Source organism: Coprinopsis cinerea (assembly GCF_000182895.1).
Source record: "Coprinopsis cinerea okayama7#130 chromosome 13 map unlocalized cont3.13, whole genome shotgun sequence".
Classification (NCBI taxonomy): Eukaryota; Fungi; Basidiomycota; class Agaricomycetes; order Agaricales; family Psathyrellaceae; genus Coprinopsis; species Coprinopsis cinerea.
This window is the reverse complement of record NW_003307532.1, coordinates 873,786-889,254: the sequence shown is the minus strand read 5'-3', so window position 1 is coordinate 889,254 and position 15,469 is coordinate 873,786. Positions and strand designations below refer to the sequence as shown.

The window sequence follows — 15,469 nt, the reverse complement described above, 5'->3', positions numbered from 1 at the left end:
CCTGCATTCCAAGGTCCCGTTGCCTGTGTTCGAACCGGTGCTGGCCACCTTTACTCTCATTCAGCCCAAAACAAAAAAAAAAATTAAAAACATTACAAAACGCCATGCATTCAATTCTCCCAGTCCACCAGGTCTAGAGGAAGGCACGCTTCACATGTTCTACAGAAATGGCATCTAATCTTGCGTCGCTTGTACCCCCACATCTCTGGAAAACAACAATCGCGGATGGCGAATGCACCCAGGATTGTCGCACGAAGTAGACAACCTCCACTTGAAAACATCGCCCCCTAACAATGCATCCTTGTCCAGCTCCGCCAGCGCTCTGAATCCCCGCCATCCATACGCGAGCTGCGACCATGACCATGATTCCTCTATCGACAGCTGATCGCCAGGCTCCTCAACTTTCTCCCACCACCTCCCGAACACTTCCCTCTCTTTCTCGCCATTCCAGTAAAACACTCCGATGCCACTTCCCTCGTCGCCTTTTCGCCAGCTTGCCGGGCATAATTTCCCACAGTCAAAACCCCACGCCTGGTTTGAAGCCTGCACAGTTGGCCCTTTCCGTGCTACGTCGTTCCGCACTCGATTCCATCTTCCCTTCAATGCGAGAAATTGATGCGCTAACTTCGGGTATACCAAATAGATTCGCGATGCCGACACCACCACCATGTCCTCAGTGGTATCGCTGGCCACCACAGCGCGCATTACACCGCCCGTGCTTTCGACGATCCTCAGGTATGTTGCTTCCTGCAACAGTATGTAAGTCCTCTCCATAATATATGGCAGCTATTACCACTCACCTCATCCTTTCCCGCTTTGAATTCAATCACCCGTCGAACCATATTTTTTGTGGCACGATAAACATCGACCTGCTTCCACTCCTTCAAATCCATCTTCGCCAGCTCATTTACCAGTTTATCCATCTCCCCGATTGGTATCGCCAGTGTCATCCGCTTGACCGGAGTATAGCCTTCATCCCACTTCTCTCCCCACGTCATCACCTTCAATGCAGTAGCCCCAATGACCCCACCTCCCCGCTTGCCCACAGCCTTCAACAACCAGTCCACGTCGAATCCCAGTCTAGTCGCTAGGGGTTCCAACGTCGCGCGTATTCTGAACCTGGCAGTGTCTTGAGCGATTATTCGGAATCGAACGCACACACCGCCGATCACACCAAGATCCCTCCAACCGACGTGGCTGAAAACCCTGGAGAGAAGCTCGTTGTTGTCCAGGACCTTTTCTCCCTTTGCGCCCGCCAACCCCCGAAGACGTTCAGCGTTTTTGCCTGCTCCAGATAGCCACGAATGTGGGGCGGGATGGTTTGACCAATGGAACGTCATGGATGGTTGTAGCGATCCTGGTGTAGTGGTAAAAGGAAAAGTTCTATTGACCCTATCCAAACGCCCTCATTCGAATTCCCTTTGATCCAGCCCGTAATCCACGGCATACGCGGCCACAATACAATCTATCAGCTTTAAATCGGCGTACTCCACCGGCAACAAACGACTACCCTCGTGCGGCATGAATTTGCAAACCAAGACGTTTCCCCATACTCTTGTCTTCACTCCCGCGATCGCCTCGATGGCACGGTTTATTTTATTCCTGCTGCCGTAATCCTCGTCCTGCGATTGTGAACACGTTGTCTCAACGAGCAAAAACTCTGCCTCACCTCTCGACTATAGAATATCACATAACTTTCTGGCATGATTGCGGTCCCCGAATCTTTCGGGAATCGGGTTACCGTGACTGTCGATCGGTCAATCGGAATGACCTGATTGTCGTCAATTCCGGATTTGTGCAACCAAGGATTGATGTCCAAATCCACCGGTCGAGGCTTCTCCTCGTAACCCCTATCGATTTCCACGTCCACGAACCGCGCTTCGTGGTCTCCCGTAGCATAAAGCGCGCACTTCATAGTGCGAAGATTGCTCATCTGTGACACGGTTAGTTTCCGAACACCGAGGATTTCGACGACTTACCTCCACCCGTTCAGCAACCTCCTGCGATACCCTCTCGATATCTGTCCACCATTCAGGGGCCTTAGACGTCATGGTGTTTTATCAGGGTCCGGGAACACAGCGCGCCCTCTCGCAACCCTTACACCCGCCCCTTTATGGCTGTCCGCCCAACGGACGGCTCAACTTCTTTGTGCCGGGGGGGTTTTCTATCTGATTTTTCCGATCATTCCCCCTCACTTACCTCTCTGCCGGGTCTCGTCTACTACCCCTGAATCAACGCGCCGACTCGCCACCAAACATGCATTTGTCGACGACAACAGTTCCCTACGGTGTCGCCTGTAATTTTGGCGGCTCTTCATACAATTTACCAGATAACGCTACACGAAAGTCACGCTGTGTCAGAGGCGTCTTCCCCCCACAAGTTACCATCCTCCTTCTCCCCTACGATGACCTCCTGTAATCTCGAAATAGCAACCGAGGCCTCCCTCAAACAATTCTTTCCCTCCTTGGCCAACATGTCCGACTTCGTCACCGTAGACGTTAACTCCTGGACGCGCCGAGTGAGCTTCGCGTTCCCTAAGGCAAAAGTCAGTCGACATCCATAATGCAAGAGATAAATGTCCACTTTGAATTAATCCTAATTTCTCTGTTTAAACTCCATTGTCAGGCCGACGCCCGTCCACTCAGAAAGGCTCCACTCACCCCCCTCCAATTCCGCGATCCTTTTGCGTAGATGCACTATCTCCGTCTTTTGTTTACGGACTGAGGAGGTTGAGTCATGATCAATCCTCGATAAGTATGTGACACTTACTTCGCTCGATGAACCCTTCACCAGACCCTTCAGGGTCCACCTTCACCGCAACGTTGCCGTCGTTCGAGGATGCCCTTCCCTTTCCCTTCCCTGTCCCTCCGCTACCACCAGAAGAGTTTTCCGATTCATCTTCTGCAGCTTGGTACGTCGATGGGTGAATTAATACTTCTAGACCACGGTAAACGCCAACACTTACCTTTCTTTCTCTTGGAAACTCGCCTAGTCGATGCGCTTTCCGACATGGATGTACAGTAAGAAGAAAGGATCTCGATGAACTCCTGTGTTCGTACGACATATAAACCCGGGTACTCGGCAGCTATTGTCTCCGTTACTGACATCAATTGCCGAGTGTGGTGAAAACCAGTCACGATCGCTCAGCCTACACGTCGATAAAGGACCATTGTGGCTTGACCACTTCCGGCTGATGTCCACCAATCACTGTTTAACGCCGTGCCTATATTCCCAACTCTCTCCGCCTCCGCACCCCTCATTCCATCCTGAAAATAAACATCCCCGTTTTCCATTACAGCCCTGGCAGTAAAATGACGAGCAGTTGGATCGAAGTAAATTAAGCCGCACACAACGTACTCAACATCATTCGCCAAAGTTACTCGATCGTTTACCTTTGTATTACGCGCTCCAGTCGTCTGTACGCAGAAGAAGTTTCCTACATCATGGACCCACTTCATGTGGCCTCCGCACATTTCGCACCCACCATATATAGCCTCTCGGTTCCTTATGTCGTTCTGAATGTCGACAGGTACTTGCGGGCCGAACGCTCTCACATCAAACATGCGTGTTATGTTGAAGATACCGGGGGACAACAACTCGCTCTCCGCATTGACCACACTCACCCTCTGTCTCGAAACGACTTGTCCTGCCAAATAAATGCTCTGTTACTCGTACTATGTCCGCTCCCCTGTTACCTATAGGGAAATCATCCACCCCTTCCCGTGCGTTCCTTCGCAATAGCCTCCTCCAGTCATCCCTGACTGCCGTCAACCCTCGGTCCACGTCTCGAGATAGTCTACATTCAGCAAACCGCCTTGTCATCAGCTCGAACGACGGACTTAGGGTCGAAAGTTCATTAACCCACCTTACCCTATCTGTTTTCCACAGCTGAAATAAGATAAAGATCCAGCAATCGTAGGCGCAACTGTGGTCAACGCTATCCCATACTGGACCAACGACTTCACTGCCCGTAGCTTGTGGAACCGTACTCTGTGTCCTGCTCTTGATCACGCCCCTGCTGGTGTCGCCCTTCTTTCGTTTCACAGCCCTGGAGTGCACGACCCCTTTTACGCGCACGTCTTGCTTTGGTCGCCTATATTCGTTCAAATCTGGTTCCTCTCGCAAGACCGGATGCCATTCCACATCGTCGACCATGCCTTGATTCCACTTCTTGTAAGCGTCAATTGTGGNCCACCTCGTTGGCTTTACGATGCTATCTGGCAACTTCTCGTTGAAGCGCAGTTCTGTTATCTGGTCCAGGTAATTAAGTTCACGGAACTCTTGGTCTNAGCCACCATATATACCACCCTGGATTTTTTCGACATCGAAATCGCGAACGATCAGGGTCCCTTGTGCGCTTCGTCCTCTGGATAGGCAGGTGTACACTGCCTGGTGGTTTTTGCACATGGTCAAATCAACCACATTGATGGAACGAGTTTTCCCTTGGGAAGAGTAGTCAGTCATCGAGAAATTGGGAAGGACTGGAATTTGTCGCCTGTTTATTTTGTAAGTCTCGCCGTTTGGAACCCTTGCAGTTACTTGACAGGAATTCTTGGTCAATGGAACCACGTTAACGGGTAGATTTGGTAGTTTTACTTCCTTAGGTGCATTCTCCAGTCTCACGAACAATGTCTCCAGAGTCTTTCTACCCGGGAATCCAGGGATTTCTTGTGCTCTCCAAGCCACAACTGTCGCTTCTTGCCCCTTTGTCATGCACAGATCTGTGGCGTCGTTGTGACGGATAAGGACAGGCATTCCGACGCAAATCGTCACGCTTGCTGGAATGTTTTCGCTCGAGCTTGGACGTTGGTTCCAGAGTAGCTTCTGCAGGTATGGGTTTATGACCCTCGTGGAGTCTTCTGCTAGCACGGTGTTTACGTCGTTTGAGTATGCCTTGGAGAGAGTGTCCAGGCTGTATTCGGTGTGTAAATCCTTCCATGTTCCGCGGCAAAGCGCTTCACGTTTTGCTCGTTGTAGATGTCCTTCTGAACGTTCCGCGACGTGATGATGGACACGTACCGCCAAGGTTCTTCGTCAAGGCTCAAGCCATTTACAGAGCCCGCGATTCTGGATTTCAGGAAATTGATGTCATCTTCCGTGCAGGCCTTGTAGCGAAGATTTTCCAAAGCTCTTCTAAATCTTACATCGTCGTCTGATTGAGAGGTTTGCCTCATATTCGCCTTAAGCATTACAACAGTAGTGAATTGAAGCCAGATTGACTTCCCAATAGTCTCCTCCTGCTGCTCTACTTTCTGTCGTGGTGACTGCCTCAGAGACACCTCACCGCTGTACAGCGCGTGTCCTTTTGTAGGTGGCAACTGGGCGAAATCCCCTGCGAAGATCATGTTCAGTCCTCCGAAGGGCTTTTCGTGTACATTCATTGCGTCGCACAGGCGCTCGCTTATTCGACACACATCGTGGCAAGACAGCATAGAAACTTCATCGATAAAGATGTAGTTCACACCCATTAGCCTTTCCCTGACTTCCTCCACGGCCTTGAGCTCCGACTTCACGCTTGAAGTTCCCCAGTTTGACGATACCAGGGACAAAAACGAATGGTACGTAGTCCCTCCTATCAATGCCGACGATGTCCCAGTCGGCCCTAACAGAATCAGGCGGTATGGCTCTTCCCTAACCTTGAAGTACGCGATCAGCGCTCGCAGCACTTGAGTTTTTCCTGATCCAGCCATACCACCCAAGTACATCAGAAGCTGGTCTGGTGCGATACAAGTGGCGTGATTGGCAATTATCCTGAACGCCCTGCTCTGCTCCTTGTTCAACGTAAAACCCGCTTCAATTTCGTCAAGGGAGTAGACCCAGCGTTGTACTGCAGGTGTGAAAGACTTTCTAAAGAACGCCTCGTATACAATGTATGCATCGTCGCGAACCTTAACTCTTTTGATGTCTAAATCCATGTCTTCACCGTCTCTTCCCCCCATTACGGTACTAAATCTATCTTTCCATACGCGTGTTTTCTCCCTCTTCACTATGTCATTCCAATATGCCGCATTCATATGACTTTGCACTTCAAGCGCCGGTAACAAGCTTGCACTCTCGTCTGTGCACCCGCCTCTACTCCCTTGTTTCCAGCCAGCACCACCAAGGGCTTCATACGCCCTTGTCGCATGCTCTTCCTGCGTGTCGGCCCACCGACCTCTTACCGTCTTTGCCATCCAATAACTTTCATCAAAGGCGTGACCCTCGTTGGTGGTTTGGAATTCCTCAGTCTCATTCCCATGGCCTTCCATTTCGACATCGGGGCCTAGTCCCTCCTCCGCTTCCTTAGCACGTCTTTGTGCATGGAAGTCGTCGCGAGCGTCGTAACATTCAAAGCGCACATTGAAATTGCGCATTATTTGTCTTTGGCGTTCCGAGAAGGAATGTCCTTCGAAGGCTTCCTTCCAAGTCTGGTCTGATCCTCGTAATTCCAACCCGCTTCTCCACGGTTTGAAAAATGTCAACATCGCACAGTAATAGTCCTCACATTCCTTGCCATCATTTGATATCCTGGGAAGGGGTGGTCCAATAAAGTTCGGCACCACGTATCTTCTTCTGTCTGGATCGCAAGCAACAAGGTGGCTATCGGCCATGGAATGCTCCGGTTGGTATTTATAATACAGGAGAGTGGGGTTGGCAAAGCGATTCGAATCACGAACGGAACATTGGATCCACTCGTAAAGACAGATGTTTTCATGTTCGGAAGGTCGCAACGAGTAGTCATCCACGCTAGAGCGACTGACGAAGAAGTTCGACGAGCGTTGTAGAACCACACGCCCATCATCATCATAGTCATTCTCATCCTGATTGTCGTCGCCGTCGTCGTCAACGATCATGTTCTCGTACTCATCTTCCTCGCTTTTAATTCCACTCGACTCGCAAGATGATAGTAATTTGTCCCATGCGCTAACAACCTGGTTAACATAGTTCTTCCAATAAAACGAAACAAATTGGTGACTTGTATAATGGTCTGGGTTGCCGAGTAAGTACAAAGCCGCCATCGGAGCGCCCAACTCCATCTTAGCGCTCAAAGAATTGACCACCTTCATGATCATCTTCCTCGCTGCGTCTGACGTTTTCTCATCTTCTGCCTTCCATAAGTCCGAATTCCTGTTGAAAACGTCATACATTGTTGAGAAGATCTGGTGCGTTTTCAAGAATGTCTTAGTAAGGTAATCACAAACATATCCTACGATAGCCTTGATACCCGTACCCGATTGAAGTGAGGTTGTATCAGTATTACAAATGTTTGTATATGTCACGGCTGGTGTTATGTTGTTCAAAGAAGACTCCAGCTTTTTAATGTCGATATGGCCGTCCTTTTCGTCGACAACAGTTTTGGGAAAGACAGGTCGCGGGAATCTAGCATAGCACTTTCCTTCGCTGCCTCCACAGCTCTTCTCTCCTCCCCCTTTTCCGGGACCGGTCTTTGGATCACATACATGCACATTAACCCTCCACATGAGATCGTCTACTGTCTCCTCGAACTTTCTATACCACACTAATATGTCCTTACAGTTGGAGCATCCGCAAGTATGGGGGTCCTCTTGGCATAGGACAGGAGGCGGGCTCTCGGGGAGATGTAGGGTGGGATCCTTGTAGTCTTTGATTTCGTCTTCTTCATCTCGGTGATATTCTTTCATGATCTGATGAATTCCGCGACGTTTAGGGAGAGACTTCAGAGGGATTCTGGACGCGACTTCTTCCTTTGACCCAGTCAAGAATTGCCCTATCTGCACGCTTTCCAAATAGGCGGTTAACTTCCTCTCAAATTCCTTGTCTCCTTTCGTCAATTTCTCTCTTATTTCTCGAGGTGACAGAGCCCCTACTATCCATATCAAAATGTGGAGATGCAAGGTCATTCGACCTTGTTGCTCCACAGTTCCAAAGTATGCAGACGGGTTCCCGAAGACACCTCTGTGTTCCTTCCCCCATCCTAATATGTGTTCCAAGAACAACTGAACCAAGAAGTGAAAGAACTTCGCGCACGCCACAGGATTATTGGTGATCACTTTGTCCCTATCGGCAGTTAACACAATTTCAGGTCTGTATTCAAGACCTTCGTCAGCCCAAAATATGCAGAGAGGGTGCCGGTTGTCCGCTGGGGCGAAAGTTACGAACCAGCTAGGTGCACCTTGGAAGGACACGAGAGACCACAATTGATTTCTCATATACTTCCTTTTCGCCAGGGAGCCGTCAACGTGTCCACCAACATAATCAATATGATCCATTAATCTGAAACATCTCTTCTCATGTTCGGTGACTGGCGTTACACGCTCTCCGTTGCGCATCCGGGTCGCGATTGAGTTTAGGACTTCCGGATTAATTTCCTTCAATTTCTGGGCCACATTGGCAAAGTTACCACGTTTTACCATCACAAAGCTCGCACCGGAGCTGTCCTTCATTTGTTCGTGGTTAAAAGCGGTTATAATGAACTGACCGTCCCTTTGGAAGCGCTTGTCATGGTAATTTAACAACCAACGTTTATGCTGGTCTTCGGCGAGTATTCTGAAGTGCCTTTCTTGACCCACGCTCCCTATACCGTAAGGGAACAGCCAAGGAAACATAAGGGGATAAAGGAGCGGGTTGTCGAAGAACGAGGCAGGCTTTTCAGCGTGTCCAGCAGCTAAAGCCCCGCCGCCGTTTCGCAGATGGAGAAGAGCCGCAAATCGACGCTCCTCAACGTCCATGGTACTGAACTTGGTGGGCGATAAACCGTGTACAGTCAATGGACAAGGCCCGTGCTCCGTACCCCTCTCATTTTCGTCGTCGTTTACCGCTCTCGCAGTGGATAGCACGTTACCCTGCCCGGGTCGGGTTTCCCTGTACACTATACCCACCGGGATTCCTTCCTCGTCGTACGTATCCAGAGCTTGCTGATCGATCTCGAGATCTGAATAGTTACAGTGATTAAGTTTAAGCCATTCGAGCGCCTTGAGGACCTTCGCTCTTCGAACTAGCGCAGGAGTCCTGCGAAGCTCGTCTTCTTCTGGAGGCTTAATACCGGTGAAAACAACAGCAATAACGTCATCAATCTCACCTTTCGGGGGCGGAAGTTTATTGTATACCTTGACAGTGGGCATAGGAAGCGCAATCACGTTGGCGATCATCTTGAAATGACCTGCAGAAACCCGAATCAATGATCGATTCCTCCGAATGCGCGAAATCAACGCCTGTTCTGCCAAGGTAAGATCTTGAAGAGCCTCCGGCACTTCTCCTACCCATAGACCGTTTGCCAGAGAGTACTTCGGTTTTTTGTTGGCTGTGAGCAAGCTGTGACACTGCTCGCATACGTGAGTAGCGCTTTCCATCAATACCGGTCCGTGTAAAGGTTCCACTGGATCTGTAACCCGATGCCGAGTTTTGCGAGTGCTCGACGGATCCTCGAGGATGTCCAGGTTGTAGTTGCCCTTCTCGAACTCTCGCATGCAGGACCGCGAAGTAAGCTGAGCGCAAACTGCACAGGGCAGCTGTTCTATTATTTCGGGCTTAAGTTGTTGACAGTAGTCATGGACGCAGCGTGCGACATCCTTGAGGTTAATAGGGTCAGGAGGAAACTCCATCGCCGCTTTGTCCGTATATTCCTCCCACAAGAACGGAACGACGTCGGGGACTAATTTCTTCTTTACCCTTTTTGCCGTTTCACGGATTCGAAAACCTGCTTTAACAGAGTCACAAGCAGCGTTACATGTATGTAAAGTCAGGAGAGTGGATACCTGTTTTTTGTTCATCTTTCTAGTGACATGGATTCCATGTACTGAGCAAAGGCTGTCCATTCCGGGCCTCGTAAGTTTTGTGATCAGACCCTTGATAGGATAAGCCACCAGCAACAGCGGTTCATGCTCGAGGGTCTCACCGTCACGAAAGAAACCACACAGATCATAAGATGCAGATTTAGACACAGTGCCTTCGGGAAGGTAGCACTGCAAGTCACTAGCTTGGAATATCCTGCCCAACGCTTTATCAGCACCCTTCTCTCTTGCTTCGACAGGGCTGACAAGAGTTACATGTGGAGCACACCGCGGCGAACATTCGTGGTCCTGTATTTTTTCCACGAGACCCTGCCGAGGATCGAACGAAGAGAAATCAATTCGGTGTTCTCTACACAGCTCCTTCAACTCAGCCACAACCAATTTGTCGGCCAACATTCGCAAGGGCAAATCGCAAGGGATGCAATCGGGGTTGATCTCCAGCTGGGTGTCGAGGTTTGCACAACGAACGTAAGCTCTGAAAAGAAAACGAGGTGCTGCCGGGAGTTCATAGTCAGTGGTATATGGCTCGAGCTCATCATATGTCCACTCTTTGCCACCGCCGTTGGAACGAGGCGGGAGAGATGAAGTCGTAGTCATTTTTTATAGACAAGACAGGGGCAGTTACCACCGCAAGATCAGCGGGAATTTCGAGATTATTAACGCCGCCACAAAGCGGATGTTTGTCGAAGAAAAAGTTCTGGTTTGTGTGGAGTCAATGAGAAGGCCAGAATTCGTTGGAACCGCAAAGCCTCAACGAGTGTGTGAACGTGTATCGAGCGAAACACAGAACAGACTGTACACGCGGTGATGCAAGATTGCCAGATTGATAGCCATCAATAGAATTGATAAGATTACATTAGGTACTAAATAGGGGTTACAAGTTCAGGACAGGGCCCAAATCTGTTCGTCGATGCGTCCATCCATAACGACGGCTTCCTCTCCAGTATCAACCGTAAGTATTCGATCCCCTTCTCCCATGATATTGCCTTTTCCTCCGTAACCAACTGGAGAACCTTCGCAATGTCCACAAGCATCATCTCCAAAGACATACGCTCCCTGGACATGACGGCGTGGCCTAGGAACGAGGGTGAGCTACGCCAACAGGGGAGACAGAGAGAGTACGTACTGATTGTGCACATAACCTGGGCTTCCCTCATTCTTTCTAGCGCCACTCTTCGGGCAGGGATATTGGCGGGGTCTCTGTTTTCATCCTGGACAGCGATGAGCGCCGAGACAGAGTCGATGACTGATAGCCAGTATTAACACGAGTGGAAAGAGATGTGAAGCATAAACAGAGAGTTTACCTTGTTTCAATCCAACCACACCGCCATGTATATTTACTTCTTCATTCCTGGCTCGAGCGTGGAGTTCGTAGTATTCTCCCCGAACGCGAAGAGTTTCAAACAAACCCATGCGTTTTTCTCGAAGCATATCCTCAACTATGGACTGGTCGTGGTGAGAGCATCGGATATTGAGGCGTAGGCAATTTGAGCATCCGACGGCCCCGCGAACGGGAAGGCAAGGGGAGGCGCCGTGAACGCATATTGGATTGTCGCAGGAAGGAAGGCCGTCCGGTCCCCGTAGTCCCCCAACGAACGATTTCCACCTTTTCTTGCTGAGTTCGCTACGCAACGCCACCTGAAGTACTGGAGACAACAAAAACGACTCGCCGTCTTGGGGGGGCATGGGGACGAGGGGAAAGGACAAGTAACACAAACGATCGAGAAGGTGTGGAATATAACGGTCGGGAGAGAGGAAGCCGGTACGGCAGATACGGAATCACATGGACACCAAAGATAATGAATTCAGAAAGCATATTCGAAGGAACAAAAACAGACTACTAATTGTCGGCCTCGCAAGGTACAGCCAAAACTATTACCCAGTGGATATTGCAGCTGGCAGTCCACTTGCCCGATTGAGCACGGTAGACGGCGACCGTGTACCCGACGACAACGAAAGACCCGAAGGGAATCTCGCCTTCCCAGGCAGGCAGTGACAATGCAGGCAGGACACTATTAAGATTGAAGCCGTCGATGTCGCGAGCGTCGAATATGGGAACTGAAGGTGTCGTCAAATTCGCGTCCGACAAAGAAAGGCGAAAGCTCTTACCTTCAGCGTCGGCATCAAGGGCATAGTTATCGACATTAAATCGATTCGATGGAGCAGCCCGTGTAGATGGGCTAGGATTGTGCGTGAACATCCCTCGGGAAGGGGTACTCGCTGCAGCTGAGGGAAGGAATGAAATTCACGTTAAAGGAATGCTGGAAGGGCACGCACCATTATCTTTCTCGTCCCGTCGGTTACCAGAAACCGGACGTGTGACGAAGCTAATGGCGTCTCGAGAAAGATTGGCGTGCAACGCCGGCTTATCCACAAGCATACAAGTAAACGCAACAAATCGTTCCCATTCCTGCGAATGGAATTTGGCCTGGAGCATCTTCTGGCGTAAGCCATAGTCGGTAAGACCGCGCAGTCTACAAAACTGTGAAAAAACTGGCGATACGAAGATGACTGGATCTTCGTCAACGTAAAAGTGAAATCGTGGGCTTCCTGAAGACGACCCCGGGGAAATTCTTTTGACCTTGATGTCGTCATTGCTGGCCCTAGAGGGGTTGATATAATTGTCTTTCCTCACGAAGCGAAGGCTGTTTAACGCGGCACTGTTGTATAGTCAGCACTGGCCATACATTCAAGACTCGGTTGACTCACTCGGCATCCAGGTCAGGAGTCTGCTCCGCCCAGCCGCTGAACCAAACCATTCCTGTTCCAGGATTGTTGTTGTACGGGACAAACATTCCGCGTCTGGCGACGATAAGCAAACCTGCTGTAGAATACAAAAGAAGGACTTACCGGAGAGGACTCAACTTGGCATAGTCGTCGGCCAACAGAGGATCGTGGAGTGAATCCGATGTCACCTCACAGACGTCCGGATGAGGGATTGGAAGCGTAGCAGGCGACCATCTTTCTTGACCACCGGATCCAGGAGTTGAAGGCACGCCGACAAGTTCGCCGAACCGCCTTCTTCCGCCAGGCGTAGACAATCCAGGGGTGGATGGCGTAGGGTTGTAAACAGTGGGTTTGTTAGCTGTCGAAGACGAAGCAGCCGGGGTTCGAGGCACGGTTGGATGGGACGAAGGGGGCGGTGGAGGAGTCGCTGGTCGTTCGTCAATCGATGGTTCATCCTCACGGACACCCGCAGCCACAGCAGCTCTCCGCTGGGCCTCTAGCTGTGCGGCGACCGCAGCACTGAAACTGATGTCAGCCAAAAACATCTAACAGCTTCAAGGCGTTGGGTACTCACTGCCATTCCCGCTGAAGACGTTTAACACCGAATCTGCAGAGTGGAATGAGATAAAATCATAATAGAAAAAGATAGAATCTGACGGGTCGTCTTCCTCAGGTATCGCGGCCTGTTCGAGATCCGTGTTTGCACAAGGATCGGCAGCATCATCCACAGGCATTTCCCGCCGATTAAGCAGAGACTGTTCCACGATGGTGTTGTGGCGCTCGATAGCCATGGCCATTGCCCGGTCGTCTCTGATCTGCTCCTTCGTCTTTTCTTCGTGAGCTCGTACAAAGTCGTCGAATCTGATGATGGTGTTAGCAACAAGCGCAGACGAACGGAGGCATTGGGAGAGGTAGTACCCAAGGGGCAGGTCATTTGCGTCATCGTCACCGTCTTCACGCTCATCCCCGGACTTGAAAATATCTTCCAACGCCGGCAATTCCTCCGACTCTGACTCCTCCTCGTCATCACTGAAACAGGAATTAGTTCAAGACCAAACTAAATGGATTAGGAACTGACATAAAGGAGCTCTCGTACTTATCCAAATCCATGTTCTTGTAGGCGGTCATATCGTCTTCAGGGACAGAAGGTTGATCAGGTCCGTTGTCCTCGATTGCCTCGACGTCCATAAAGTCTTCGGGTTTCATATCAAGGAACAGTTTGCTCCACCTAGTACTTGATCGTTGGAGACCCTCAACTCGACGCGCCATTTCTTCTTTGGAAAAGCGTTTGCGTATGCCGGTTTTCACCAACTCGCCCAATCCTTATTCCCATGATGAACAAAACAACTCGCACGCATTTAGAAAGGATTCAGGACGAACCAGGAGCCAGAGACGAAGTGCCGACGGGAACATCACTGTCGTGGTCGTCGGTGTAGACGACGGCGGCATTCTTCTTCGAGCGTCTGAAAAAACCGTCAAGGGCCAATGCAAACCATATACGAAAAGGCACATTACCTCCTTTCACCGGAGTCCGAGCCGCTTCCTGTATCCCTTAAATCTCTAACTCTCTTTTTCTGGCGATCCCCTAGCGGACCAGCCTCCTGATGGACATTGTCTGGAGTAACTGGTTCGTCGCCTCCCGACCGTGCAGCGCGAGGAGACTTGTCGACAGACCGTGAACCGTGATCTTGAGCCTGGGCGACGTTGTTGGGACCGGGGGCAACGACAGGTGGAGACTCGATCTCATTCACCGTTGGTGTCACCTCGTCTCCAGACGAAACCACAACAGCAGGCCCCCGCGCACGGGGACGATTGCGTCGACGGGGGCGAGGACGAGGCTTTGCTGGTGATGCATCGGGTTTGTCATTGCCGGGAAGGACAGGGTCGCCGCTGGATCCATTATGTTGTGGCTCTCGGGAAGCTAGTCCTGAACCCGGGGTGGTTGACCTGGACGACGTTCAAAACAGGATATAGATGAGGGATCAAAGGAGATGGGCCCACCTTCGACGAGACACGGCGCGTGTCACTGGCGGAGACGTACCCGGCCCGCCCAATTTGATGCGAGATGCGGACGCACGACCTCGATAGGAACTATCACCTGGAAGGTATTTCCTACACCGACACCACTGTCAGCAGATATAGAGAGGAAAAGGATAGACGGTACACGTACGCCCCATCGTCCTCCTCCGACGAGATATCAATAACATCGTCTGAGATAACCACCTTTCTAGACCTACAAAGACAACACAAAGGGTTATGGACACGGATAAGATTCTGGTGTTTATTTTAAGTACGTACTTTTTCATAACTTGACTCGCACCACTGGTCTCAGGATTACTCTTTCCAGGATCCACATCCACTCTTTGAACTGCGGCAGGCTTGGAAACAGGGGCATCTGTTGACGAGCGACGAGCCTTGATACTGCCAGTGGCAGCAGTGGAAGCACTGCTTCCATCGGCGGTGACGCGGGCAGCGCGATCAGGCAACTGGACCGGCGTTAACGCCCCAGGGACGAGGGTACCTGCGGGGGGAGGAAAGGTGGCATAATACGCAGGAGGGACGTTGGGAAATCCCGGGGGCAACGATTCGAATGGATACATCACAGTGGACCCATCTGCTCTGAACCTTGGGACGAACCCACCGTGTGCGGTTATCCTAAAGGAAAGGTCAGAAGAGAATGTGGAAGGGAGAACGAGTATGTTCAAACGTACCAAGCATGATCCATATTGACATCGACTTCGACAGGGTCGTTGATGGAGCTGATCGAGAGTTAAGAGGTAGCCAACATGTCAACCAAAGTTGACCCTCACCCAAACGTCCTGCCAGGGTTCGACAGAGAGGCGGCAGCTGGAACGGACAGATGACTGTAGCGAGGTATGTAACGCCTTCCATAATGTTCAAAACAAGAAGGACTAACCTCGCAAAGGCAACGGGAGGGGCGCGATTGGGGTGCGCAGAAGGACGGCTAGAATTGGCAGGAGGGACTGACATGG

The 15,469-nt window shown here is 50.7% G+C and overlaps 6 protein-coding genes across 6 annotated transcripts; all 6 read right to left on the bottom strand.

The window, feature by feature from the left end:
- Positions 1–174: 174 nt before the first annotated feature.
- CC1G_13467 (hypothetical protein) lies at positions 175–1,340 on the bottom strand (the record flags this gene model as incomplete). Its single annotated transcript, XM_001838326.1, has 2 exons — positions 175–747; positions 801–1,340. The coding sequence occupies 2 exons, from the start codon at positions 1,338–1,340 to the stop codon at positions 175–177; spliced, it is 1,113 nt and encodes a 370-aa protein (XP_001838378.1).
- A 66-nt stretch (positions 1,341–1,406) lies between these two features.
- Positions 1,407–2,051, bottom strand: CC1G_13466 (hypothetical protein; the record flags this gene model as incomplete). Its single annotated transcript, XM_001838325.2, has 3 exons — positions 1,407–1,622; positions 1,670–1,933; positions 1,980–2,051. 3 exons carry the CDS (start codon positions 2,049–2,051, stop codon positions 1,407–1,409), a joined length of 552 nt encoding a protein of 183 aa, XP_001838377.2.
- Positions 2,052–2,346: 295 nt separating this feature from the next.
- CC1G_13465 (hypothetical protein) lies at positions 2,347–3,011 on the bottom strand (the record flags this gene model as incomplete). Its single annotated transcript, XM_001838324.2, has 4 exons — positions 2,347–2,534; positions 2,661–2,720; positions 2,770–2,907; positions 2,966–3,011. The coding sequence occupies 4 exons, from the start codon at positions 3,009–3,011 to the stop codon at positions 2,347–2,349; spliced, it is 432 nt and encodes a 143-aa protein (XP_001838376.2).
- Positions 3,012–4,874: 1,863 nt separating this feature from the next.
- On the bottom strand, positions 4,875–10,346 carry CC1G_04819 (hypothetical protein; the record flags this gene model as incomplete). The annotated part of the gene is made up of 1 exon (XM_001838323.2): positions 4,875–10,346. One exon carries the CDS (start codon positions 10,344–10,346, stop codon positions 4,875–4,877), a length of 5,472 nt encoding a protein of 1,823 aa, XP_001838375.2.
- Positions 10,347–10,612: 266 nt separating this feature from the next.
- CC1G_04818 (hypothetical protein) lies at positions 10,613–11,435 on the bottom strand (the record flags this gene model as incomplete). The annotated part of the gene is made up of 3 exons (XM_001838322.2): positions 10,613–10,824; positions 10,876–10,995; positions 11,054–11,435. 3 exons carry the CDS (start codon positions 11,433–11,435, stop codon positions 10,613–10,615), a joined length of 714 nt encoding a protein of 237 aa, XP_001838374.2.
- Positions 11,436–11,589: 154 nt separating this feature from the next.
- CC1G_04817 (hypothetical protein) lies at positions 11,590–15,467 on the bottom strand (the record flags this gene model as incomplete). The annotated part of the gene is made up of 17 exons (XM_001838321.2): positions 11,590–11,807; positions 11,859–11,975; positions 12,027–12,189; positions 12,253–12,409; positions 12,459–12,551; positions 12,600–12,995; positions 13,051–13,083; positions 13,134–13,505; positions 13,555–13,798; positions 13,857–13,939; positions 13,992–14,423; positions 14,478–14,588; positions 14,647–14,709; positions 14,775–15,131; positions 15,188–15,235; positions 15,287–15,340; positions 15,394–15,467. 17 exons carry the CDS (start codon positions 15,465–15,467, stop codon positions 11,590–11,592), a joined length of 3,015 nt encoding a protein of 1,004 aa, XP_001838373.2.
- Between the last annotated feature and the right edge of the window lie 2 nt (positions 15,468–15,469).